The 27419-nt window shown below is 51.5% G+C and overlaps 1 protein-coding gene across 4 annotated transcripts in view; it reads left to right on the forward strand.

Moving 5' to 3' along the window:
• UNC13B (unc-13 homolog B) overlaps positions 1 to 27419 on the forward strand; it is a 153222-nt gene that overhangs the window by 14905 nt on the left and 110898 nt on the right. For all 4 annotated transcript variants that reach the window (XM_039369067.1, XM_039369071.1, XM_039369072.1 and 1 more), the window contains exons 2-7: positions 2964 to 2993; positions 4828 to 4927; positions 5989 to 6106; positions 8666 to 8789; positions 14770 to 14843; positions 17738 to 17795. In XM_039369067.1, the coding sequence (XP_039225001.1) occupies positions 2964 to 2993; positions 4828 to 4927; positions 5989 to 6106; positions 8666 to 8789; positions 14770 to 14843; positions 17738 to 17795 (504 nt within the window). The remainder of the gene's footprint in view (positions 1 to 2963; positions 2994 to 4827; positions 4928 to 5988; positions 6107 to 8665; positions 8790 to 14769; positions 14844 to 17737; positions 17796 to 27419) is intronic.

Consider the following 27419-nt stretch of genomic DNA (forward strand, 5'->3'; position numbering starts at 1 on the left):
TGTCCATTGGCCATGTATCGTTCCAGCCTGCACCTATCAGCTGAGAGGAGGGTCAGCGGGAACAGCAGCGTTGGGGCAGGTGGCCCCCCCCCCGCCGGCAAGTGTCAACCCTGCGGGGCATTCGGTGACAGTCCTGGCCATGGCGAGGGCCTACGGGGCGGTGGTGGTACAGTAACCTGCTTCCATCCGCCCATACATGTCGGTTCCCTGGGGCTTGACCCTTCCTCCCTTCCTTCCTTCCTTCCTTCCTTCCTTCCTTCCTTCCTTCCTTCCTTCCTTCCTTCCTTCCTTCCTTCCTTCCTTCCTTCCTTGTAGTTGCATCCACTGTCTTTCGTCAAGCAGAGCTGGAAAGGAGCCAGAGGCAGCACACGGGCCAGACTGGATGCCCAGCAGCCTCGCCTGCTCACTGTCCTTGCTCCCCCCCTCCCGCTTCCTGGAGAATGGGACAAAACAGCAGCTGTGGGGTGGAGAATGTGACGGGTCAGGTCTGGTGGTGGCACTGAGGGGCCCAGAGGGTTCAGGCTGCAGCACACTCTGCCCTGGTGCCTTTCCTCCCAGCACAAAATGTTGGCATAAGCCAGGGGTAGGCAACCTTGGCTCTTTTATGACTCGTGGACTTCAATTCCCAGAATTCCTGAGCCAGCATGGCTCAGCTTGGAAACTTCTCCCTTTCCCCTCAGCATGGCTGGCTCAGGAATTCTGGGAGTTGAAGTCCACGAGTCATAAAAGAGCCAAGGTTGCCTACCCCTGGCATTAGCCATCTTGTGATGTCAGGCCTTCTGTTACTGCTTCCCCAAGCTGGTACCCTCCGAACATGCCAGACCGCACAGTTGCCACGAGGGTTCCCTGGCAGGCCCTTTTCCTGAAACCTTCCTTGGTGCTTTTGCAGCTCACAGGCTCTGTCCGGAGAGTCTTGCCTCCGGCAGCCTTGTGGCACCCTGGCGCACAGTGCCAGGCACACCCGCTGCCCTTCCTCCCCCCCCTCAGGGCGCCTGCTACTGTTCTCCCCTCCTTCCTGGTGGCTCTGCCAAGCTCGCCTCGGAGGCCACAGCCTGCCTTCTTCCCTCCCTCCCCGCCTCTCCGCCGTGCCCCCAGGGGGAATTGATCCTGCCAGCCTACCTGAAAGGACACCAGGTGCAGCGCCGCCCTTGTCCGCCACCTGATGCCCTCCTGAAGCCTGCCAAGTCCTCCCCGTTTGTGTCTGTGTCTCTGTGTGTGTCTTGTGTGTGTGTGTGTGTGCGGCAGGAGGCTGGGGATTAGATTGCTCTCAGTTAAGCTGATCAAAAAGCCTTGCCACTGGCTGGAGGGTGCTGGGGACACGCACATCTGGAGCTGTGCTCTCTTGAGAGTCTGACTCTCTTCCAGACTCCCCCCCCCCCCGCCTCTCCCACTGGCCTAAATGTGAAGAAAGTGCCCAGGACCAGCAGGGGGTGGGGCGCTGCCTCCCCCAGACCCCAAAGCAATTCCACCCCAGTGCAAGGGGTGATCCCTGTTGTTTCCTTCCAGAGAAACTTGGCTTTTTAATCAAGGAAATGAGAAGGTTCCTCACAGGAAGCTACTTATTTATTTATTTATTTATTTATTTATGAGACTTATATACCACTTTAAGTGCAAGCACACTCTCTAAGCGGTGTACACCAGTAAGCAATGTATATATATATATATTTACATTGCCCCCAACAATCTGGGTCCTCATTTTACCTACCCTGGAAGGATGGAAGGCTGAGTCAACCTTGAGCCGGTGAGATTTGAACCGCTGACCTGCTGAACACAGTCAGCTAAAGTGGCCTGCAGTACTGCACTCTAACTGCTGCGCCACCTCGGCTCTTAGATGGCTGGCCTGGAAGAGGGCGAGCCCTGGAGCCCTGGTCAGTGGGCCCTCTGCCTCCTGCCCTTTCCCACTGCCTGCTAGAGAAGGCATTGGGGTGGGAGCAGATTGCTTCCCCTCCCTCACCCCTCCCGCTGGACCAGAATTGCCCTTTGGGGGCTTCTGGGGCTGGGGGGGGGGCACCAGAGTAGCCCCTCTGGCTTGCCTGGTGATAATGGTAGAAATGGCTGTTCTTCACCAGGAGGAGAGATGCACCTCTCCATGCCAGAAACCACAGAGCGATGGCAGTCATGTACTCTGTGTGTGTGAGAGAGAGAGAGAGAGGGAGGGAGAGAGAGGGAGGGGGAGGGACAGAGGGAGGGAGAGAGGGAGGGGGAGAGAGGGAGGGAGAGAGGAAGAGAGAGGGAGGGGAAGGGAGAGGGAGAGGGAGGGAGGGAAGGAGAGAGGGAAAAAGGAAGAGGGAGGAAGGAGGGAGGGAGGGAGGGAGGGAGAGGAAGAGAGGGGAAGGGAGAGGGAGGGAGGAGAGAGGGAAAGAGGAAGGGGGAGGGAGGGAGAGGAAGAGAGGGAGGGAAGGGAGAGGAAGGGAGGGAGGAGAGAGGGAAAGAGGAAGGGGGAGGGAGAGGGAGGGAGGAGGGAGGGAGGGAGAGAGAGGGAGGGGAAGGGAGAGGGAGTGAGGAAGGGGAGGGAGAGGGAGGGAGATATATATTTGTATTTTCCACAGAGGAAAAACAATACAAATTTTAAGTTAAAGGTAAGAGAAAGAAAAATTAATAGAAAAAGTGAAAAAGAAAAAGAGATAGAAAAGAAGGAACAATAAAGAAATGGCTTCCGATCTGCTTAACAGCCGTTATAAGTCAATATTTTGTCCCCCCCCCCAAGGTTACCCTAAAGTTCCCTTCTCTCCAAATCTGCCATTTCCCCACTTTTTCTGGAGGGAGTCGGGGAAGAGGTGAAAGAGGATCTTGTCAGCCAGACGCTTTTGTGCCAGGGATGAGGCCGGAGGACAGCTTGGGGGCAGGGGTGTGTGTGTGTGTGTATGTTCTTCCTCCTTTCTCCTTCCAGTGGTGGACACCCAAAGAGGAAATGTGTTCTAGAATGGACTGATGGAACCTGTGCTCTCTTTTTCTTTCCACAGTGAAGAAAGCAAAGCTCCAGGGACCCCCAGGTAGGTGCACGTTGGCTTTGGGGTGGGCGCTCACGTGGGGTTTACCTTCTCTCCCTGTCTCGATGAGGCGTCTTCTGGCATGGGCTCCCTGCACCCTCAGATAGGTGGGGTAGGAGATGCCAAGGTAGAGCCTGGCGCTCTTCCGGCCTCTCCTTTAGGGCCCTCCTGGAACAGCCTCCCTCTGGAAGTGGGACCGGCCTCTGTGGGGCTGCCCACGGGAAGCTGGTTGGGATGGTCCTTCCAGAAGGCTTTCGAGGGATCGGATTTGTGATCTCTGTATTGTTTACTCTACGGGTTAACTGCTCCGTGTGGTTTTTCGTGCTGTGCTGTTACGCTTGTGCGTCTGAAGATCTGGCAGCAAACAGGTTTAGCAAATAAACTGCAGAACTTAAGCTTGGCCCCTGGAAAGCTTCCAAAGATTGAATTCTCAGGCCTTCTTCAAGCTCCTTTCAGCGGCCCTCCGGCCGTCCCTCGGTGGAAGTTGAAGTCTTTCAGCGTCTGCCTGTCTGCTGGCCTCTCGGCGAGGAGACCTGGGGGGGGGGTATTGGTGCCAACCTCTTGGGCAAAGAGAAGGCTCAAGAGAACTCCAGCCCATGGAAGAGAGGTCTGGCCTTGCTTGTGTTTTCAAAACCTAGCTGGGCAGTGAGGAGAAAGTTCTCACCTTAGACCAGGGGTGGGCAACCTTGGCTCTTTTATGACTCGTGGACTTCAGCTCCCAGAATTCCTGAGCCAGCCGTGCTGAGGGGAAAAGGAGAGGTTTCCAAGCTCAGCCATGCTGGCTCAGGAATTCTGGGAGTTGAAGCCCACTGGAGGAAAATGAAGAGGGAGGGAAGAGCTTTTCTTAAGGCCTACCAGCAGCAATCAGGACAAGAAAGCATGGCTGCCTTTCCTGCCCTTTGCATCCGGAGAACGCTGGCCAGCCCTACTTAAGGTGGCCCCATTCCCTCTGAGGTAACTTTAATGACTATGGTGAGGGTGAGGTTCTAAGTCTCACCATCCCGTGATGTGCCGCTTAGTGATGCCAGTGGTGGTCATTAAGCGAGGACTTCCTGCAGATGTTGAATAAGACCCTACAAAACAGGTCTCCGGCTGGCTGTCTCCTCCTCCACCAGCAGCTGGGACGAGCCCCGGGGAAGGAGCAGAGCCCCTGCAACCTTTCCATCTGCTCCCAGTCCCTAAGCCTTCCCAGAAGGGTCACCTGGTTGTTGGTATTAGAATCTGCTGAGGGAGCCGGAGGAGAGCAGAGCCAGAGCGAATGTGCACATACACGTACACGTGCACACACATACGCACACAGACCACCCTGAAGTGTGACTGATTTCCTCTCCATACTGTAACCAGGCCTCAAAGTTGACTGAAAGAGGTCTAGGCCAGTGATGTCCGACCTTGAAAACTTTAAGACCTGTGGACTTCAACTCCCAGCTGGCTGGGGAATTCTGGGAGTTGAAGTCCACAGGTCTTAAAGTTGCCAAGGTTGGACAGCCCTGATTTAGATGATCAGTTTCCTGCAGATCACCTACCAAAAGGCAAGCTTGGAGACTTAAATTTATATAGTTTGAATTTATTAAATTAATAATTTATTAAATTTATATAATTCTGTTGGATCCGGCGGTTGCCTCTTCTCAGGACTTTCTCAGCCTTCCCTAATCCACACAAACCCTTTTCTGATAATTGAGGTCGAAGGGAAAAAAGCTTGTGGCAATTTTAACCAGAGTTGTTCTTCTGAAGGGCCATTTGTCAATTTTTTTTGGGGGGGGAGTGGTGGTGTCAGTTTTGTGTTGGCAAAGAGTTAACCGATATTGGTCTCATAAAAAAATAATCTTTCTCTGTCCAGATAAATTCAACACCTACGTAACCCTGAAGGTCCAAAATGTCAAGAGCACCACAGTTGCCGTTCGTGGGGCCCAGCCATGTTGGGAGCAGGACTTTCTCTTGTAAGTGAAGCACCAAGGGACCAGTTCCTCCCCCCCCCCCACATACATGGGTCTTTCATGCACCCAGGCCTTTCCTGACAGTGGATCTGTTCAGGTGGATTCCTGCCCATCCTGCGCCGAGAAACCTGGATCTGGACACCTTTGGAAGCAGAATCGGACTTTCCCCGAGTGTCTCTCAACAACAGGCTAGGCAACCTTGGCTCTCTTATGACTCGTGGACTTCAACTCCCAGAATTCCTGAGCCAGCATGGCTCAGCTTGGAAACCTCCCTGTCCCCTCAGCATGGCTGGCTCAGGAATTCTGGGAGTTGGAGTCCACGAGTCATAAAAGAGCCAAGCTTGCCTAACCCTGGCCTAGTCTATTAAGCCTGACAGGAGTAGATTATCAGAAACTGGTAGGCCTAGTCCACGGGTAGGCAGCCTTAGCTCTTTTCTGACTCGTGGATTTCAACTCCCAGAATTCCTGAGCCAGCCATGCTGAGGGGACAGGGAGAGGTTTCCAAGCTGAGCCATGCTGGCTCAGGAATTCTGGGAATTGAAGTCCACGAGTCTTAAGAGAGCTAAGGTTGCCTACCCCTGGGCTAGGCAAATCTTGTGTCCGCATCTGAATTTGTTCCATTTTATATAATTAACTGAGTTGCAACTCAGTTCTAGTGGAGCAAACGTGTGGGCTTTAAAACGAACAGCCTTAAATCGATGTGATTGTTTTTGGCTAGAGAGTCAAAACCAAGAGCTTTTTTGCCTTTCTAGAAACTCTGACACTTTTCCACGGAGAATGGTTGTCATCAGCCTTGCCTAGGAAGCCTTGGATTGCTGGATGTAGAGCGGCCTCTAGTGGCCAAGGAGCATCAGCGCAGGGCCGGGTCTTCCCTTTCCTTGGGCCTAGCCAGGGTTTCCCAAAGAGGCATGTCCGGAGTTGACCTTTGCCTGCAGGGAGCGCCCCGTGGTCCAGATGGGCATTTTGGGGGACACTCCCAGGTGAGGAGTTCATTCTCCCCCCCCCCCCAGATTGCTGACATCTCTCTCTTCTCTCCCTTCCTCCCCCCCTCTCGGCCTTTGCAGCGAGATCAGCCGACTAGACCTGGGCCTGATTGTGGAAGTGTGGAACAAAGGGCTGATCTGGGACACCATGTTGGGCACGGCTTGGATCGCCCTGGAGACCGTCCGGCAGTCAGATGAGGTCAGTCGCTCTCCCAGCCCAATTCCTTTGAGCCAGTCTCCTCTCTTCCGAGTCCAGGGTTAATTGTTCTCTTCTACAAGTAGCCCAGCAACGGTTTGCAATCCCTCACAGCCCCACAACTTCTCGATGAGGCTTGTGAGCTGCTCTCCCCCACCCTCCTTGATCCTCTCCAGACCTCCCTTGTACCCTTGCACACCCCTTGCACAACCCTGCATCTCCCTTGCACCCCCTCACACCCTCCCTGACCTTTGCCATGCCTCCCTCACACCCCTGTGCCCCCGTGCTTCCTTCCCCTGCCTCCTGCACAAAATTCCACCCCTTACCATGCCTCCCTGGCACCCTCCCATGCCCCCACGCAGCCTCACAGCCTCCCCCTAAGCTTTACTGTACCTCTTTTGCAGCCCAACACATTCCCCATGTTAGCTTCCCCACGCCTCTCACATGGACCTCGCACATCGCCTCCCCCCCAACCTCACTGCGCCTCCCTCAGTGCACCTCTCCCACTGCAGCACTGTGCCTCCACCCCCCCCCAAGCAGGAGCCACCTACCTGCTTGCTGCCCTGGGATTTGCAACTTCCTGCCAGCTTTTCCCCCCACTGACTTGGTTGTGGGGAGCCGGCAGGAAATTGCCTCGCTTAATGTCCATGGGAACAACGGAAATTCCTGCCCCAATTGCTGCCCTAAATTGAGGACTCTCTGTATCCAAATTCATTTTGATGGTAAAAATAAGGCAGTTATTCCCCAGCTACTAAGACAAAGATAAAACTACATATACTGTATATTTTTTTTTGGAGGGGGGGAGGGAATAGCACTACTATAGCCAGTGCCCTTAGACCAGGGGTGTCAAACTCAATTTCATTGAGGGCCACATCAGCATTGCGGTTGTGCTCGGGGGTGGGTGGGCGGGGGTGTGTGGCCAGGGTGGGTGTGGCCTACTGGGTGGGTGTGGATGGAGTGGGTGTGGCCTACTGGGTGGGCATGGCCAGCTCTACATTGTTCGCGTCAAGGGTGCCTGTGGGGGCCTGGGCAGGAGTGGGACAGATCTGAGGGTCTCTGGCAGAAGGGGGTGGGACCAGGGTAAGTGCCAAGACATGGTCCACTGGAGGAACCTGCTGAAACCCCTCCCCCAGAGCCCATCAAGCGGGATATGTGAAATAGGCGAGGGCCATTTGCTGGCCACTTCCAGGCGATGGTGCATTTCTTCATTCCTCACAAAGGGTGACACCTCCCCAGCATGCACCCAGGGGGTGGGGCTGACGCGGCAGGGGCTGGTTCCTCGCTGTTTCCAGACGGCCTTGTGGAGCTAAGACTGAATGTGTTTCAGCATAGATGGCCACCACAAAATTGTACATTGGCTCCCGGCTGGCCTGGGCCAGGGCCAAGGCAGCGGGGGCCGTTCCCTCACTGTTTCCAGGATGGCTTCGCGGGCCACATGAAACCACTTCACGGGCCGTATCCGGCCCCCGGGCCTTGTGTTTGACATGTCTGCCTTAGACTTATATACCGCTTCATACTGCTGTACAGCCCTCTCTAAGCGGTTTACTTACTCAGCCTACAGGCCAGGATTACCTGTATTTGACTGAAGCAGCCCCCCTTCCTTCCCTTCTCCAGATTCGATTAAATCTGGTCTCTCCCGGCTGCCTGAGTCATTTAAGATACGTGCAGTTCCGACTTCTTGCAAGCTCTTTTCTTGTGGGTTCCCCTCCTGAGTGAAGGGGAGCAGGGGAAGGAGGTGCTGGGAAGGGCACCCCTTTCTCAACCCTTTTTCACATGGGTTGGTCAGGGGTCCCAAAGGTGCTTTTTCCAAAAGATAACTGGACTTTCTTGTTTTTTTCCCCCCCTTTGGAAACGTTTCGCTTCTCATCCGAGAAGCTTCTTCAGTTCTAACTGACTGGTGGAGGACGGAAGGAGTCAGTTCAGTTCTTCCATTCATTTCTTAAATGAAAAGTGAAACGTTTTCCAAGGAGAAAACCCCCTCCCAAGAAAATCCAGTTGCTTTTTGGAAAAAAAAAAAACACATCTTTGGGACAACCATGACCTGGATCAGTGGTTCTCAACCTGTGGGTCTGGACCCCATTTGGGGTCGAACGAACATTTCACAGGGGTCGCCAAACGAGGCTGTCCTCCATTTTTCCCCCCTTTTCTTTGGCCACGCCCCTGGCGCCCGGTGATGTATAAGTGGTTGGGGGTCACCACAACATGGGGAACTGTATTATGGGGTTGCGGCATTAGAAAGGTTGAGAACCACTGATCTGGATCATAGACGTTGGTCAGATAGTTTTTCCCACAGATTAAACATAGTGAATTTTAATGGCCTTCCAAGGATGGAGAAGATCTCCATGGCCTGGGGAAGATGTCTCGTTCCAGCCTTGGAGTGGGAGAGGACATCCGGACAGCGGCTGGCAGGGTACCGAACGGTCGGCCAATCCGAGGGGCTTCCCTGGTCCCGTCCGTTCTCTCACGAGACCAGCTTTCTCTGGGCCTTTGGTGCCTGCTGGCTTCTGGCCTTCCGAGTCTGCTGAAGGAGCGCCTCTCACGCCAGCCTTTTCCTCACTCCAGGAAGGTCCTGGGGAGTGGTCCACCCTGGAGGCAGAGGTTCTGATGAACGGCCAGGAGGTCTGTGGCACCAAAAACCCGACGCAGCATCAGATTTTGCTGGACACAAGATTTGAGTTGCCTTTTGGTGAGTGTGGCTTGAGTTTTTTCCTCTTCCTGGGGTCCTCCTCCACCATCAGGGTGGGCATTTAGTGGCAGGTTCCTTTCTAGGACTAAACTCCATTGAAAGAGCCATAAAGGGCAGAGGTAATAGTAATAGTAGTAAAGTTGGAAGGGACCTTGGAGGTCATCTAGTCCAACCCCCTGCTCAGGCAGGAAACCCTACACCATTTCAGAAAAATGGCTGTCCAGACTCTTCTTAAAAACTTCCAGTGTTGGAGCATTCACCGCTTCTGGAGGCAGGTTGTTCCACTGGTTAATTGTTCTAACTGTCAGGAAGTTTCTCCTTAGTTCTAGGTTGCTTCTCTCCTTGATTAGTTTCCACCCGTTGCTTCTTGTCCTGCCTTCAGGCGCTTTGGAAAATAGCTTGACACCCTCTTCTTTGTGGCAGCCCCTGAGATATTGGAACACTGCTATCATGTCCCCCCTTATCCTTCTCTTCGTTAAACTAGACATACCCAATTCTAGCAACCGTTCCTTATATGTTTTAGCCTCCAGTCCCCTAATCATCTTTGTTGCTCTTCTCTGTACTCTTTCTAGAGTCAGCAGAAGCTTCCCAATCCCTACAGCAAGGCTTTTCAACCAGTGGTACAGGTACCACCTGTGGTACATTGGCACCTGGCAAGTGGTACGCGACCCTCCTAGAAAAGTAGTGGGGGAGGGGAATGAGCTGAACTGGTGGCAGCACCGCACAAGCCTGACCAAGAGATGGCTAGAGTTGCAGGGCTCAGAGGAAGCACCAGGATCAGCACCAGGTTCCAGCTGGAGCTCTGCACTGATCCTGGCACTTCTGCTGAGCCCAGAAGCGCCGATCAGCTGGAATGTTGCAGCATCTCCAGGGTCTTGTGATTTACATTCAGATGCTTGGCAATTGATTCATATTTATGACGGTCACAGTGTCCCAGGGTCATGTGAAGTGACCAAAACCTGCTGCAACCACCCAGCAGACAGGGGGAATAAAAACCAAACACCCCCTACCCTACCCCCACTGCCAATCCTCAACAGAAATGCTCAGAACAATGAAAACCTCGGACAGGAGGAAGAGCGCCACCGGGTGGGCAGGCAGGTGTCTTGCTCGGCTGTGGCTTGGGGGGCACTTTTTTCAGTGCCATTGTAACTTCAAACAGTCACTAAGCGAACTGTTGTAAGTTGAGGACTATCTGTACTTCATCACTTTTTTCCTTTTTTTTTTTTTTGGTCATCAAGTTTTTGACACCTTGCTAGGCGACTGGTGGTACTCGGATATTGCCATATCCTAAAAGTGGCACAATGGGTGAAAAAGTTGAAAAGCCCTGCCCTACAGATCCTTTTCTTCTGCTGCTTTCAGCAACTCATGCAAGAACAGGCAAGAACTAGAAAAATCCTCAAGAGAGGTTTCACTTTCCCAAAGGTTGAAGAAAGGAGAGGAATTGGCTCTTCTTGGTCTGGTCTTAAGTGAGAGGGGCTGGTTATAAAAATAAAAGCTGCGGGAATGTTGGGAAGACAGAACTAAATTACGTTGAGGTTTAAATGTCTATGCAGATTCTCAGTCACCCAGGTCAGAGCGCTGAGGACGAGATGACTACAAAGAATATAAATCAGTGGTTCTCAACCTTTTTAATGCCGTGACCCCCAACCGGTCGTAAGTCGAGGACTACCCAACCAGTCGTAAGTCAAGGACTTTCCCTGCCCGGGAGCGCCACGCATGCGTGGTGCCGCCCCCTGCACCGGCCGAGGCATAGCTGGCAAGCGGCAGAGACAGAGCAGGCCGACCACCAGCTGGGCCACCAGCTGGCCCAGCCCAAGGGAGGTAAGGCACCCACCGGAAAAGGGGACAGGGTTGCTTGGCGACCCCAGTGAAATGGTCGATCGACCCCAAATGGGGTCGCGACCCATAGGTTGAGAACCGCTGATAAAATCCTTCCACTCCCCACCAGTCAGTTGAAGAAGCTTCTTGCATGAGAAGCGAAAGGTTTTCAGAGGAAAAAAAAAAATCAAGAAAGTCCAGTTGCCTTTTGGAAAAAAAAAAAAAACGTCTTTCAGTTATTTTCAGAAAATTACGGAATAAGAGATTGAACCAAAATCACGTGCGCGCGCGCGCGCACACACACACACACACACACACACACACACACTAGGTTTCAGGAGAGCCACTTTCAGCAAATTTAGCCAGATCTCTTGGGTAGAAATCCTCCCGGTGAAGGATGTCTGAGAGAGCCGGAAAATTCTCAGGAATAAGATGCTGGAAATGCCCCCTTGTGAGAAGAAAGTGGGGAGGGTGGCTTAATAAAATCTTGGTGAAGGGTGCATAGGAATTGAAGGTAAGGAGGTGCATCAGCAAATGGGAAATATTTGTAGAAAGAAGAAGGGAGAGGCTGGGGCACAACTGGAGCAGATGCTCATGAGAGAAGATAAAGGCAAGGGAAAAAAGGATATTTTGGCTGGATCAGTAGTCCAAGGTAGAAAAAGTTTTTCTTGTTATTTTATTAAATTTGTATTGTGTATAGGTTTTGTAATATTTTATCTTTTACTAATGTAAACCGCACAGAGTTACCTTTTGGTAAAATGGGTGGTCGATAAATAAACAAATAAAGAAGGAAGGGGGGAAGGAAGGAGGGAGGAAGGGAGGGAAGGAAGGAAGGAAGGAAGGAAGGAAGGAAGGAAGGAAGGAAAGAGGAAGGAGGGAAGGAAGGAAAGGAAGGAAGGAAAGAGGAAGGAGGGAGGGAGGGAAGGAAGGAAGGAAGGAAGGAGGAAGGAGGGAGGGAAGGAAGGAAAGGAAGGAAGGAAGGAAAGAGGAAGGAGGGAGGGAAGGAAGGAAGGAAGGAAAGAGGAAGGAGGGAGGGAAGGAAGGAAGGAAGGAAGGAAGGAAGGAAGGAAGGAAGGAAGGAAGGAAGGATGTGGATCTGCTGCCAGGAAGACCTGGTTGGAGGTGAACAAGGAAGGGGCAAAGAGCAGAGCTGCTGCTTCCCTGGGTCTTCTCCCCCAAGAGTCCAGATGGAGCTGGGCAGAATCGCCAGGAGGGACCTGGAAACAAGAGAGTTAGGAGCCCCTGGATGGCTTGAAGGAGATGAAGCCTCCAAGCCAGGTTGTCCAGGGGTCTTGAAGGAGCTCGTGGGGGCCATCGCGGAGCCCCCTCCCCGTTTGTAGAATGCAGGAGGTTGGGGGGGGGGGACTGTTTTTATTGTCAACAGCAAGCAGCCAGGCAAAACTGCTGAATGGCTCATGAAGCCATTGATTTGTGAGAATCCAGGGAAGAAGCCAGCACGGGTTAACCAAGCTGGCCTCCTGCTCCAGCTGGTGACAGGAAGGCGGAGGGCAGGGTGGATCTTAACTTTGGCAAAGCTTCCAGTAAATCCTGATAGAAAAGATCACCACCTGGGCTGCCCTGCCATTGCGTGGATACATTGCCAGTTGAACAGCCTGGAGGCCTCGGGAGGTAAACTCTGGCTGTGTGTTCCGGACCCTGGGTTGCCCAGCGCATGTTTGAATCGGGGCCGCGTAGCTGATAAATCTGTTCAGATTCACTGAGGGCTGTACCAGAATTCAGGAGGATCTTGACCAGCTGGAAAAACGGGCGGGAGTCAGCGGGCTGACCTAGATGAACCAGCCATGCCAAATCCTACCACCAATCAATCAGAATAGAGCTGGAAGGGACCTTGGAGGTCTTCTAGTCCAACCCCCGGCTCAAGCAGGGGACCCTATACCATTTCAGACAGGTGGCGGTCCAGTCTCTTCTTGAAAATCTCCAGCGATGGAGGACCCATGATTTCCGGAGGCAAGCTGTTCCACTGGTTAATTGTTCTCACCATTAGGAAGTTTCTCCTTAGTTCCAGGTTGCTTCTCTCCTTGATTAGCTTCCATCCGTTGTTTCGTGTCTTGCCTTCAGGCGCTTTGGAGAATAACTCGACCCCCTCTTCTTTGTGGCAGCCTTTCAGAGGTTGGAAAGCTGCTATGTCCCCTGTGGTCCTTCTTTTCTCTGGACTGGCCATACCCAGTACCTTTAGGCAGGAAAAGTTGGAAAGTGCGCCTGGCAGCAGCGCCTGCAAACAGGATCCGTGTTTTAGTGGATCACAGGCTGTGTCGGAGCCACGAGGTTGATGCAGCTGTTAAAAAAAAGCATAACTCACCCTATATTACATCAACAGTTATGTAATAGCGAGATCAAGAGTAGCCATCACTCCTTCACCCTGCATTGGGGAGGCCACGTGTGGATCTTTGCCCCAGTTTGGGCACTGCCTTTGGGGCAGGACGTTGGCCAATTGGGGCCTGTCCAGAGAAAAGCAGCCCAGAGAAGACAGAGGGGGGTCCATGGAAGGAAAAGCTTGAGAGGAGCAAGATTGACTGATTGACCAATGAATTTACTTTCTTTTGTCCATAAGGGTCAGGGCTATCTGTTGGCGTGGATGTAGATGGCTTACAATATATGAAACTAAAAATCAGCCACAAAAATCACAATACAAACCACAGTAACCATTAAACATTGTGAATAAATCATTAAACTAAAAAAGCATTTTGTATCTGTTGGGTAGGTTGAGCCCGGAGAAGACTTCATAATTGGTGTGGAGCATCCGAAAGGGCTGTTTTGTCCAGGGTGGGCAGGGTTCAGGGTTCAAATTACAAGAAGGCTGATTTTGGTGGGGTGTTCATGCCAATTTCCCCGCAGTAAGAGTTGTTCAGCAGTGGAATGGACTCTCCCTCGTTAAATGTGTTTAAATAAAGGCCGGGTGGCCACTTGCTAGGAGGCTGCAGCAACGGATTCCTTCACCAGCCGGGGGTTAGACTAGATGATCTCCAGGATCGTTTCCAGTCTATGGTTCTGTGCTCTGCCAGTTTTTTACTAGGAAACGTACTATATAGGCAAGTTGTTAGCAGGAAAGAAGAGGCCTCTGAATCTGGAGTTTGTCTGCCCTGGAGTGCTGTGCTTTGCCTTGCTGTTTCTATTTCTGTCCTTTACCCCAGTAAAAAGTGTGGAGTTGCTGGTTTTGGAGTTCCACCTTCACTGTACCGATTCCAATGTCCGTTCCTGTTATGAACGCATCAAGCAAATAATTGCAGCTGCCACTGTTGCTGACGGCCGCCTCTGTCCGGAGGCAGCCCCTGGCCACCCCTGATCCTGCCTGGAGCCTGTGCTTGTGGGGACTTTCATTCTTCTGGCTCCTTGGCCTAAATGGGAGGTGGAAGGGAGCCTTTGTTAAGGCCAGGCTAGTGTGTGTGATGCCCAGGGCTCGTGGAGAAGGGAAGCGGCTGCTAACGGGGAGATTGGCAGGGGGCTGCCCAACATTTGGGGTGCCAAGAAATCTGCCCTTTGGGCCACAAAACTCCATGTCTGTGCCTGTGTGTGTGTGTGTATGAGAGAGAGAATGGTCTATGCTGCTTATCTATTTACATCTGTTAGCTTCTCAAAATACGGTTCCCAAGGCAACACGGAAGACTTTTACTTAAAATGTAAAATGCAACAACGCAGCCCAGTTTCCCATCACGGGCCAGAATGAACCTCAAGGAAAAGGTCCTGCTAACCAGAGACAGTCATTTAATCGGAAAAGCAGAAAGAAAGCAACTCCATAAGCCCCAAAATAAAAGATACTGGCCATGGTGAATGTGACCTTAAGAGGCTGGGGTGAATTCTGGTGCCAGAAAAGCCTCAGTGGAGATGAAAGGCCGTCTTCTCTGCCATGGAAGCCCCTTGACACCAACCGCCCCCCACCCCACCCCATGACCAGGTTCCCACCATCCGTCTGAGGGGACAGGCACCAGGCCTCGGAAGAGGCCTTGAACTCCTTCACCCATTTGCTCCCGCCGGCCATCCTTTCCGAGGACCGGCCTATGCCAAGACCCAGGTGCCAAGGCAGATCAGATGTAGGCTTGGCTGTGGGGTGGGAGGGAGCCAGGGGAATCTCCGGCAAGGGCTGGGCACCGGCCTGGTGGACCTTCCCTCCATTCAAGGTTGGTGCCTCTTTGCTCCTCTGCAGACATTCCCGAAGAAGAAGCCAAATACTGGACCAAGAAGCTGAAGCAGATGAACTCGCTGGAGGAAGAGGAAGAGGTGGGTCTCTTGCTGAGCTTCCTGGAAGTCCTCTAATGTTGGGAGCTAAACTGGCTAGCCAGACTCTTATTAGAGGACTTGCCGCTGGGCCAGGGGTGCACTCCCCCCTGGGGGCACAGTGGTTAAAGTGCAGTGTTGCAGGCAAACTCTGCCGACTGCCAGCAGTTCAATCCTGACGGTGCTTAAGGTTGACTCAGCCTTCCATCCTTCCCAGGTCAGTAAAATGAGGACCCAGATTGTTGCGGGTGACAGGCTGACTCTATAAACTTCCTGGGGGGGGGAGTGCTGTAAAACACTGTGGAGCTGTATATAAGCCTAAGTCAGTGGTTCTCAACCTTTTTAATGCTGCGACCCCCCCCCCCAACCGGTCGTAAGTCGAGGACTACCCAACCAGTCGTAAGTCGAGGACTACCCAACCGGTTGTAAGTCGAGGACTACCCAACCGGTTGTAAGTCGAGGACTTTCCCTGCCCGGGAGCGCCGCGCATGCATGGTGCCACCCCCTGCGCCGGCCGAGGCGTAGCTGGCAAGGGGCAGCGACGGCGCAGGGCGTCCACCAGCTGGGCCAGCCCAAGGGAGGTAAGGCACCCGCCGGGCCCCACGTGCGCCAGCAACCCTCCCTGCGCCCGCCGGCCTCCCACCTCCCACCCCTGGCCCTCTTTTACTTACATTTTTAGTAGTTGCTCGGCAGGAAGGGGTGGAAACTTCCAGACAGCTTGCAGCACCGTTTGCAGACTGGGACTTTTGGCGGGCTCAGCAGGGCAGAGACAGCCTGGACAATTCCTATTGGCTTTTGAAAGCCAATAGAATTAGACTCTATTCAAGAGAGTCTATTCTATTGGCTTTCAAAAGCCAATAGAATAAAAGGGAGTAGCACAGCTAAGGAAAAGGGGGAAAAAATGGCGGACTGCGTTGTTTGGCAACCCCCGTGAAATGGTCATTTGACCCCAAATGGGGTTGCGACCCACAGGTTGAGAACCGCTGGCCTAAGTGATATACAGTAGCTGTTCCCCTGGAGACCTCAGGAAGGTGCTGACGTGATGATAGCCCAAGTTAATTAAACCCAGGAAGTTGGGTGGGAGTCCTCGGCCTTGTGTGCTTTCCCCTGGGGCAGAGTGGACCCCCTGGGCCAGCTCCCCCCTCCCAGGGTTGGAGAGTCTAAGCATGGGGCAGAATGACAAAGGCATTGTTGACAGGCAGCCCCCTGCCCTGGTGGTGGGGCTGGAATGCAGGCCTTCGCGAGGTCAGGCCTGAGCCCATCTGCGCATGGTGCAAAAGAGGCTCCCCTTTTTCAAAATATGCGCCAGGCACTTTTTGCAAGAATGTAGGTCATAGTCAGGAGCCCATAATTACACTGCAACAATCGCATGAGTAATTCGAAAAACCGTTTTGGTATATAACCGCTGAGCAAAATATATGGAACTCAGTTAAGTCTCAAGACAGATTGCAGTTAATAGAGTTAATTTGCCTTTTGTGGCTTGTTGATCTTTGTATAACAGTGCAAACTCTCTCTATGATGAGCGGGGTTTTTTTTCCCCTCCGTTGTGCTGTTCTATAATTTTGGCCGTTTAACCGCATCCTGTTTCAGAAAGAATACAAAGGAATCCCGATCCAAGGAGACCGAACCTTGCAGTGTAGCTCCTGGGTGATTGGCCAGGGGGTGATGGTGAGGGTAGGGGGGGGGCTTATTTTGTGGGGGAAGGTCGCCAAGCAGGGGAAGTTTGTGGGGGCCGGTGGCAGATGCTGGCTCAGTGGATGGCCCTGTGGCAGGGGTGGCCGCCTGTGGGGTGCCAGGGCTGCTTGTGGTGCTCCTGCAGGGGTGAGATGGGCAGGGCTGGGCATGCCCAGGTGTGAAGATCCTGCCCTTTCCCTTACATATACAGGCAGTCCTCCACTTACAACCATTCATTTAGTGACCGTTCAAAGTAACAACAGCACCAAAAAGAGGGACTTAAGACCGCTTTTCACATCCGTTGCGGCATCCCCACAGTCACGCGATCACAATCTCGGACACTTGACGGCCGACTCATATTTATGAGGGTCGCAGGGTCTTGAGGCGGTGTGATCCCCTTTTGCAACAGTGGGGAAGCCAGATTGCATTTAGCAACCATATCACTAACGGAACAATTGCAGCAGTTCTACACTTAAGAACTGTGGCAAGAAAGGTCATAAAAAGGGACAAAGTTCAGTTAACAATTGCCTTGCTTAGCAACAGAAATTTTGGGTCCTGAGTCAAGGACTACCTGTACTTTAGGCCCAAAAAATGGACGATACTTTTTTTTTTTTTTTTTTTGAAGATGTTAGAGGACTTTTTGGGTGCCTGGAGAGAGAGAGGCTGAAGGTCTCCCATAATATTATTTATCAAAAACAGGTGGCTGCCGTACTAAGAGCAGCCCAGGACAGTGTTATAAGGGAAAGAACAAGGCTCCCTGGAGGAGAATAAAACATTCCCCCCACCACCACCACCGTAGGTCTTTCTTTCTTTCTTTCTTTCTTTCTTTCTTTCTTTCTTTCTTTCTTTCTTTCTTTCTTTCTTTCTTTCTTTCTGTTTTATGCTGCCCATCTCCTCTATAAAGTAGCTCTGGACAGTTTACGAGGATGCCACGTAACCCTGGCTTCGCTCTTTTGGGCTGCCGGGGAGCAGGCTCCGTGGTGCAAAGGGAAAGCATTGCTCAGCCAGCTGGAGAGAGACTTCCTGGCCAACTCCGGAGGCCGGCCAAGTGTGGTGCTTCTCCCCACCAGCGGGAGGTGGCATTGGCAGGTGCTGTTGCTTCTGTAGCTCTGGCAGCCCCCGAAGGTGGCTCTGTGGCGGGTGGTTGAGGTGCCACAGCCGGACCCTGAAGAGCTTCCTCTGCCCTTACATTCTCCCTCCCTCCCTCTCCCTCTCTCTCTCAGCCGTCTCCCACCGAAGATGACCAGAAGCAGCTGATGCCCCCTGCAGCCTCCCAGTGTTGTAAGTGAGGATCCTGTTTTTTCCTATTATTTACGACATTGTAATTTAACTTGGCTCCCAGCGACTTTGGGGGGGGGCTAACAAGGAAAACATAAAAAGCAAGAAACAGCGAGAAGCCAAATGAAAGAATAAAAGATGAGAAGAAGGAACAAAAAAAGAGAAAGAAATAAGGCCACCTCATCTGTAGGGTGCTCCTGTCACCCTCCTCTGTAGCCTGGACAGAGACGGGCCTTCAAGGTCCTTCAAAGCACCAGCAGTGGCGGGGTGGGTAAGGGTGGGGGCGTCTTTTGAATGATAGGGAACCCCATTCCAGAGGGCAGAGAGGGCGTCCTTCCGGGGTTCCAATAGACGACCTTGTTTAATTGAGGGGACCTGGAGCCGTCCTCTCCTGCTGGATCTAACAGGGTGTATCGATGCAAATGGGGGGAAGACCTCCCTTGAATATCTGGGCCCCGTGAAGGCCTCTGCAGGTAGGGGCCAGCAGCCGGGAGCAAGTGGCACAGTGCAGCTTGCAAAGCAAAGGGGTTGCCTGGGCATAGCAGGGCATGCCCGGATTCATGGCAGGTGGGTGATTCATGCTGCTGACTTTGCAGCATCTGGGAACCCTGGAAAAAGTCTTGGAGCTGGGTACTTTTTTGGGGGAGGGGGCATCATGCTCAGTAATTGCCTGAAGCAGAGAAGTGGGTGGTCTTTGGGTGGGTGGAGCTGTGGTTTGCTGTGTTGACCTGCAGGAGATGGAACAGGGCGCCCTCTGGTGGGGATGCTGGAATCAAGATGCAGCCCTAGGGGGTCTGCCCTTCTCTTAGGCTCTTTGATGACTCATGGACTTCAACTCCCAGAATTCCTGAGCCAGCATGGCTCAGCTTGGAAACCTCTCCCTTTCCCCTCAGCATGGCTGGCTCAGGAATTCTGGGAGTTGAAGTCCACGAGTCATAAAAGAGCCAAGGTTGCCTACCCATCTTACAGAGACTTGGGGAGAGCAGCTGCTCCCATTTCCTCTCTTCTCCTGAAGAAAATTAGCCTGAAGTTGCACCCTGAAATTCACTGTAGCAAAGTGGGGATATTTGCAGGTGGAAATGGGTTGCTTTGCCTCTGGGAGGTCTCCCCCGTGCCTTTTTGTTCTTCTTTGAGAGCAAATACCTCAAATTTGCAACATGGAAAACTGGCCATCTTGGGGCTGGGATGGCCATATCCACGGCCCGTGGGTTGGCCATCCCTATCCTAAAGCTTTCAAGGGGCTGAAGAGAGCCATGCTTGTATGTTGCAGGAGGAGCCTGGGGGGGGGGCTCCTGCTTAGCTCCTGCTGCTGAAACAGAAAACAGGCAGGCCTTGGTTGTAAAGAAAATGGGCAGAGCTGGAATTGTCCCAGCCAAGGGAGGTGACCAACGGACGCTGGACTCTTCTGCTGGACGGCTGGAGCCTGGGCCATTTAGACAGCTCCTTCTTCTCTTAGTGCTAATCCACTAAGCCAATTAGGGGCTTTTTCAAAGAAGTTCACAGTAGGGACTTTTAATTACTGTCAGAGGGGATAGGCAGGCCAATTACGCAGAAGCTTAATCACTTTCCCTTCAATAGGCCCAAAGTGTTTCTCAGGATCTCCTTAAAATCTCATCTCCGGTCTTGGAAGGAAAGGGAGCTGGGATGTGTGGAGGAGCCAAAGGCCTTCCCGGCTGAGGGGGTCAATCCTGGGGGCTTCGTGAGCCGTGCTCACGAAAGAGCTGCAGGGAAGCAGCTTCTTCTGTCTGATCTCCTTGAGTCCTTCTTGGACAGGGCTGGGCAGTTGTGGCCCCTTTAGAGCCAGCCCCAATGGCCAGTCTCAGTTCTCCTCTTGCAAAGAAATTCAGCCAAGTGCCGGGTCCAGGCACCGCTCGGACGTCTGGTCATGCGGAAGACCCAGAAAGAAGCAGGCTGGAATCTGGATTGGTCCTGATCACCCAGAACCCCAGACAGGTTCTCCCGAGTGCTGCTGCAGATCCTCCCGGGCAAGCCCGGGGAGGCCCAGCAAGACCCCCAATTCTTCCATAGATTTCCTCCATCTGCGAAGGGCAAAGGCCGGAAGGGCTCCTTAGATGGAGATGCTGAACGAAGAAGCAGTTCAGGAGGGCTGTAGGTACTGAGAAAGAAAATGGGGGGGGGCTGTTGATGCATGAAGTTTTCTGAAGTGCAAGGAACCAAAAGACAGGTTAAAAAGAAAAGAAAAGGCAGGGAACTGAAGCAGAGTACCAAGAGGTAGCTTGATTGAGGGGGAAGGGGTCAGGAAGGCCAAGGCTCAGGCTGAGCTGAGGCTTTCAAGACCCCCCCCCCCCAAAAATAACAAGAAAGGCACGGCTGCCTTTCGCAAATCGGAGGCTCTGTGTCCTTCCAATCCTCTTCCATGGGAAAGAAGGTTTCATCCTCTACCATTGGGAGATGGATTAGGGCATGTATTTCTCATGCATATAGATCTCAATCTTTGCCAGTACCGAAACATATCACAGCACATTCCACACGCAGCGTGGCCGCATCAGCGGCCTGGTCTACGCAAGCTTCGGTTGAAGAAATTTGTAGGTCTTCTCCCTCTTCAAGATGTCCTGAAAGTTGTTAAGCAGTAGGCAGCCTCCATCTTGGAGACCTCGAAGTGCCCCCTCCCATCAGGGACCCCATGCTTACTCCCTCCCTACCCCCAGGCCTGGCAGTGAGATGAAAAGAAGGGCCAGGGGTGACAGGATAGCAGTCTTCCAATATTCCAAAGAAGAGGGGGTCAACCAAGAATCCTGGTGGCGCGAGATGCAGTATGGCAGGCAATCTCTGCCCACAACCAGGAGTTTGATCCATCCTTCTGAGGTCAGTTAAAACGAGAACCCAGATTGTTGGGAGCAAGACGGTGACTCTGTAAACTGCTTAGAAAGGGCTGGAAAGCACTGTGAAGCGGTATATAAGTCTTAAGTGCGATTGCTGTTCTCCAAAGCATCTGAAGGCAGGTACAAGAAGCGCCGGGTGAAAACTAATAAGGAGAGACGCAACCTGGAATTAAGGAGAAATTTCCTGACAATTAGAAAAATTAACCAGCGGAAAGTCTTGCCCTCAGAAGCTGTGGGTGCTCCATCACTGGAAGCTTTTAAGAAGAGACTGGACAGCCATTTGTCCTGAAAGGTATAGGGCAGTGGTTCTCAACCTATGGGCGGGACCTCATTTGGGGTCGAATGACCATTTCACGGGGGTCGCCAAACAACGCAGTCCACCATTTTCCCCCCCTTTTCCTTAGCTGTGCTACTCCCTTTTATTCTATTGGCTTTTGAAAGCCAATAGAATAGACTCTCTTGAATAGAGTCTAATTCTATTGGCTTTCAAAAGCCAATAGGAATTGTCCAGGCTGTCTCTGCCCTGCTGAGCCCGCCAAAAGTCCCATTCTGCAAACGGTGCTGCACCAGTTGAGTAGTCCTCGACTTACGACCGGTTGAGTAGTCCTCGACTTACGACCGGTTGGGGGTCGCGGCATTAAAAAGGTTGAGAACCACTGGTATAGGGTTTCCTGCCTGAGCTGGACTAGAAGATCTCCAAGGTCCCTTCCAACTCTGTTATTCTCCTCAGGGGCTACAGAGAAGTGGGGCCTTTCTGCCTGGCTCTCCATGCTGTGATACTTGTAGGAGAAGGAGTTGCCTTCTCTTCCCCCTTTCTGGCTCTGTTTTTCATCTCCGTTGGAGCACTAATCAATGAGGAGATCTTTATAAACATCCCTCCACACACACACACATACACACTCCTTCCCTTCTCCCGTCAAAGCCGTTCTGAGGAATGGCTCCGATTGCTTGCCGCCTGCGTTGTCCGCATGGGGACTGGCTGGGCTGGCGTCTGTTTGCATTTGACGCTCAGTTTGAGCAAATGAGCAAATCTGCTGCTTCGCCTTTGAAGGAAGCCTCTTCCTCATTTGGAAGGCTGGGGTTTCCTCTTCAGACTTATTCCCCAGCTTCTGTTATGATCCCTGGTGACTCATTCTCCTCACGAAAGGCTGTCTTCTTGAATTACTTCTTCCCAAGGCAGGAGGAAGAGGCTTTGCCCTAGCACAGTGGTTCTCAACCTGTGGGTCGAGACCCCATTTGGGGTCGAATGACCATTTCACGGAGGTCGCCAAACAACGCAGTCCGCCATTTCCCCCCCCCCCCTTTTTCTTAGCTGTGCTACTCCCTTTTATTCTATTGGCTTTTGAAAACCAATAGAATAGACTCTCTTGAATAGAGTCTAATTCTATTGGCTTTCAAAAGCCAATAGGAATTGTCCAGGCTGACTCTGCCCTGCTGAGCCCGCCAAAAGTCCCATTCTGCAAACGGTGCTGCACCAGTTGAGTAGTCCTCGACTTACGACCGGTTGAGTAGTCCTCAACTTATGACCGGTTGGGGGGTCGCGGCATTAAAAAGGTTGAGAACCTCCTGAGACCCCAGCAGGAGTTGGGCCAAAATTAGGGAGACGGAGTGGGGAATTGTCGCTCATTAACCTCTTGGGTGTGGTGTCCTCCTGGGATATCCCCAAAGCTCTCCGCGCAGCCTTCTTGGCCCAGTCAGATGGAAGAGGAAGCGCCACATTTTTTTCAGGAGCAAAATGTCCCACCTCTCGCGTTGGGATATGACATTAGTAGAAGATTCCCAAATGACTCTGCAGGAGGGGGTCCCAAATGAATCTCTCTGGTCCTGCAGTCTGGCGAAGTGATGCTAAAGGCTCCGGAATGATTTGGAGAAAGGAGGCCAAGAGGAGAGCCTTGGTGGAGCCCTTCCCTTGCTCAAGCAGCCATCCAGGTCATCTGACCTGACGGTCACCTAGCCTCTCCTTGGGACATCCCAGGGAAGAGCACCCACTGCCATCATATATGTCCAGCTGCCATTCTTTTTAGGATGTTTTTGTTTTCCAGTTTGAATCTGCCTTCCTGTACTTTAACATCCATTGTTCTGGGTCCTGCACAATGGAACTGGTGAGGGCCAGCCTCCGTCTTCTGGCTTATATCACCCTCTAGTTTCCTCTTTTGAAGTCTGAATCTTCCCAGGCCCCTCCGTCTATGCTTCTAGCCCCATAATCGACCCTTTTCTGAGCTTGTCCAGGGGTCCAAGCCCTTCTTAAAGTGGGCTTTACTGAAGAACAGAAGACTCCAGGGGAGATCTGTTCCAAGCAGAACAAAATGGAATAACTGTTGGCCACAACGTGGAGAATGTATCTGTTTTGCTGATAATTTGCAGCACTAACACAGGCAATCCTCATTTAGCAACCATAATAGAGTCCGGCAACCTAGTTGTTAACCGAAGCAATCTTTAAGTGAAACCGGACAGTGCTTCTGATCCGACTTCAGCTCTTCCTTTGCTTTGCAGATCTGAGAAAAACCACACATGTGAGGATTGGTCGCCAAGTTAGCTGCTTATTACCACTCTAACTGCAAACGGTTACTGCATGTGACAGTTGCTAAATGACAAATGGTTTCATAATTCATTCCAAGTTCATTAAGCAACAGTTTATGCGAGACATTCTCAGTTCTCCATCTGCACAGCGGAGCTTTGACTGCTATGTGAAGCACTTTGCATTTTCCTGTTAAATAAATCTCATTGTATTACTTTTATCCTACTTCTCTAACCTATCCAGATCATTTTGAATTTCTTTTGTCTTTAGTTACTCCTCCCAATTCCTGTTGTCTGATAATGTGATAATGACTCTATCTATCTCTTCCTCCGGGTCATTAATAGTTAAAGAGAAGAGAACCCAGGACGGATCTGCTGGGGGGGGGGTCCATTTGAGATGTCCTTTCAGATGAAGGGAGCCCTCAGTGGACACTCCTAAAGAAGAACTTTAGTTCCAGCTATCTAGCCAATTAATTGTGATGTCATCCAGCCCACACTCAACCTAGCTTGCTAATTAGGTTGTCTTGAGGCACTTTATCAAATACTTTGCTGAAATTAAGGTACATTACTTGTTGAGCATTTGGTCAATCTACTAAGATCCCCCTGGAGTTAAAGTTAGTCTTGCTCCAATCCATGTTGACTTCAGTTAATGGCCTCGTTCTTTTCCAGATATTTCCAGGTTCTGCCCCAGGATTTTCTCAAGTCTTGATGTCCAGCTGATTGGTCTGCAGCTCCCTGGATCTTCCTTTCTCCTCTTTCAGGACAGGGACCACGTTGGCCCTTGCTCTAGCCATCCAGGACTTTGAAGTCAGAGCCAGTTTCTTTCTGTTGCACACCTGTAGCATATCTGGGTCAATAGCAGCAACTATGAGAGGGACCTTGGAGTCCTAGTGGACAATCACTTCAATATGAGCCAGCAGTGTGCGGCAGCTGCCCAAAAAAGCCAACACAGTCTTAGGCTGCATTCATAGAGGGAGAGAATCAAGGTCATGTGAAGTGTTAATACCACTTTATAACGCCTTGGTAATGCCACACTTAGACCGCATCTAATTTTCGTCGCCACAATACAAAAAAGATGTTGAAACTCTGGAAACAATGCAGAGAAGAGCAACAAAGATGATCAGGGGACTGGAGGCTAAAATATACGAAGAACAGTTGCAGGATTTGGGTACCTCTAGAGAAAAGAAGGACTAGGAGAGACATGATAGCAGTCTTCCAATATTTGAGGGTCTCCAACAAGGAAGAGGGGGTCAAACTATTCTCCAGAGCACCTGAAGGCAGGACAGGAAGCAATGGATGGAAACATGAAGGAGAGAAATAACCTAAAACTGAGAAATTTTCTGACAGAACAATTAATGAGTGGAACAGCTTCCCTCCAGAAGTTGCTCCATCCCTGGAGGTATTCAAGAAGAGTTTGGACAATCAACATTTGTCTGAAATGGTATGGGCTCTGCTGCTTGGGCAGGGGGATGGGCTAGAAGACCTCCAAGGTCCCTTCCAATTTTGTTCTGTTACGGTGGGTGCAAGTGTGGCAACGTCTGCCTCTGAAGCCAAAGTCAGGGTCCTGTCCCTTTTCTGTTGATGGTTGCCTCATTCCTTCAGCAGCTACTGAGGCGAAAGCTCTACTTGGCTCCTGTTGGGGGAGAGGACAGGAAGCGCCTGGCAGGTTTGGATTTATGGGCTGCTATGTTGGCAGCGAAGATGACATTGGGCACCCCAGGAGCCTGGCCGGGAAATGCCTTCAGTAAGATCAGACCTGCAGCACAGAAAGAGAAGTAGCTGTGTTGGTCTTTTTAATTGGGGTTTCCAGCTTGATAAGGGGGATTGTTCCTGGCATGCCACCAGAGAGATGAAGCCCTCTGGGACAATCTTTGGAGTATGACACTGATGTTGCTCCGTTTGGAGAAGACACACAGCGTCTGCCTCACATGGACTCTTTTCTTGCTGACGGGCCCAGACGTTGATCACCCAACATGGCTCTGCCTGAAAGACAAGAACCAGGGTTGAAAGGGCAGTTGGGGCGCCCCTGCTAGGTAAATGGTGGGGGATGGAGCAAAGTCTGTTTGGGTCTACTAGGAATCCTCCCTCCCTCCCTCTCTGCCTGTCTCCATTTTCAGTGAACGGACACAAAAGGACCTCATGAGCTCCGTGGCCTCACATGACCTTGGTTCTCTCCCTCTATGAATGCAGCCTAGGACTGTGTTGGCTTTTTTTGGCGGCTGCCGCACACTGCTGGCTCATATTGAAGTGATTGTCCACTAGGACTCCAAGGTCCCTCTCACTGTTGCTGCTATTGATCCAGATATGCTACAGGTGTGCAACAGAAAGAAACTGGCTCTGACTTCATACAGGTAAAGTCCTTAGTGTTTCTCAACCTTGACCATTTTAAGGCATGTGGACTTCAACTCCCAGAATTCCACAGCCAGCATTGCTGGCTGTGGAATTCTGGGAGTTGAAGTCCACATGCCTTAAAATGGTCAAGGTTGAGAAACACTGCCTTAGCTGCAGAATGCTTGAACTGAGTCCAGCTGCCCCTTTTCCTGGCTGTCACAGCTAACGAATCGGCTTCCATTTAATCTGTGAAGTTATTTTTTTTCTGTGAGTTCCGGCCTCTAATCCAACTTCCATCAACACATTAGATGAAGGTTGGGGGAGAGCAAAATCCTTCAAAAAATTAATGATGCAGAGCTTCCCTCTCTGCCCCATCCCAGGTTCCCCAAGTCTTGGTCCAGCACCCTGGGATGGCCTGGTCAGTCCTCAAAGCACCCCGCTTTCTGGTGGGTCCTCAGGAAGACTTTAAGTTGATGGCCTGGCTTAGCCCATAAAAGATCCGTCTTGAATTTCTGGTTACCTTCCTACTGGTTCAAAATGAATTACAGTTGATCCTTCAAATGTGGACAGTGGTTGAGGGCACCTCCAGCTCAGCTTGGTATCCTCTGATGAGTGTTGAATCCAAAGATGGGGATTATGCCGTTCAGACAAAACAAGTCACAAACTGCTTTCAGTGAAACCGCTTTGATGCCGGAGTCTCTGTTTTTAAAAGAAACTTAACCATTGTTAGGCTGACAATCCATCTTCTCTTCCCAATGCGTCTTCGCCTCCTTTCTTGCACCTTAACTGCTCTGATGAGGGGAGTTAATAATAATCGTGCCACCAGTTCAAGCTGTTCTCCTCACTTTTTCTTTTTTTTTTTATTTCTGGAGTGTATTTTAAACAAACAAATGCAGAGAACCTTGTTTGCCAGCTAGGAAGAGAAAAACCAAACAAAAAATAATAGCAGAGCAATGACTCTTTCTTTCTGTATTAGCTTAAATCCCCCCCCCCTTTCACTACGTGGGGATAGGCTCCCTCTTCCAATGTTTGCCTGTAATAAGTCCCACATGGAGTGGGGCATGACCCCCCCCCCCAAGTGAGTGCCAGTGGCTGAGGGTGGAGTGGACTGAATCCCAGCCCAGCACCTCATCCTGCTGGCTGCCTTAAGGTGGACCTCAGGGTCTAGGGGGAGGAATCACTGCCCCATCTAGCTCTCTGTCCATCTATCTTTGTTCTTGGCTTTCAAAAAAGGGAACTGTTTGCTACCTTCCCTTCTTTGCCACCCTTTGTAATTTCAAAAAGTTTATAGGCTGATATCAAAATAAAAGAGTTGGAAGGGACCTTGGAGGTTTTCTAGTCCAATTCCCTACTCAAGCAGGAGACCCGATACCATTTCACAAGTGGCTGTCCCGTCTCTTCTTGAAAACCCCCAGAGATGGAGCACCCACAACTTCTGAAGGCAAGACATTCCACTGGTTAATTGTCCTCTTGATTAGGAAATTTCTCCTTAAATCTAGGTTGCTTCTCTCCTTGATTAGTTTCCATCTGTTGCTTATTGTCCTCCCCTTAAGTGCTTTGGAGCAGGGGTCCCCAATCACCGGTCCGTAGACCAGAACTGGGCTGCAGCATGCCAGCAACCGGTCCGCACAAACAAGCAAAATCCCGTCCACGAGATGCAGGCAGCACACAAAACCACGCACCCTCTGGTCCACGGAAAAACGTCTCTCCGCGGAACCGCTCCCTGGTGCCCCAAAAGTTGGGAAACTCTACTTTGGAGAACAGCTTAACCACCTCTTCTCTGTGACAGCCCCTCAGATATTGGAACCCTGCTGAGATGTCACCCCTTCTTTTTATTAAACTAGACATACCCAGTTTCTGCAGTTGTTCTTAATATCATCTTGATGCTATCCCTCTGTTGACTCAGCTTAGGAGTGTGTTAGCCAGCAGTGGTCTG

Source organism: Crotalus tigris, unplaced genomic scaffold (genome assembly GCF_016545835.1).
Source record: "Crotalus tigris isolate CLP2741 ecotype Arizona unplaced genomic scaffold, ASM1654583v1 scf7180000020963.25688851:1431469, whole genome shotgun sequence".
NCBI lineage: Eukaryota > Metazoa > Chordata > Lepidosauria > Squamata > Viperidae > Crotalus > Crotalus tigris.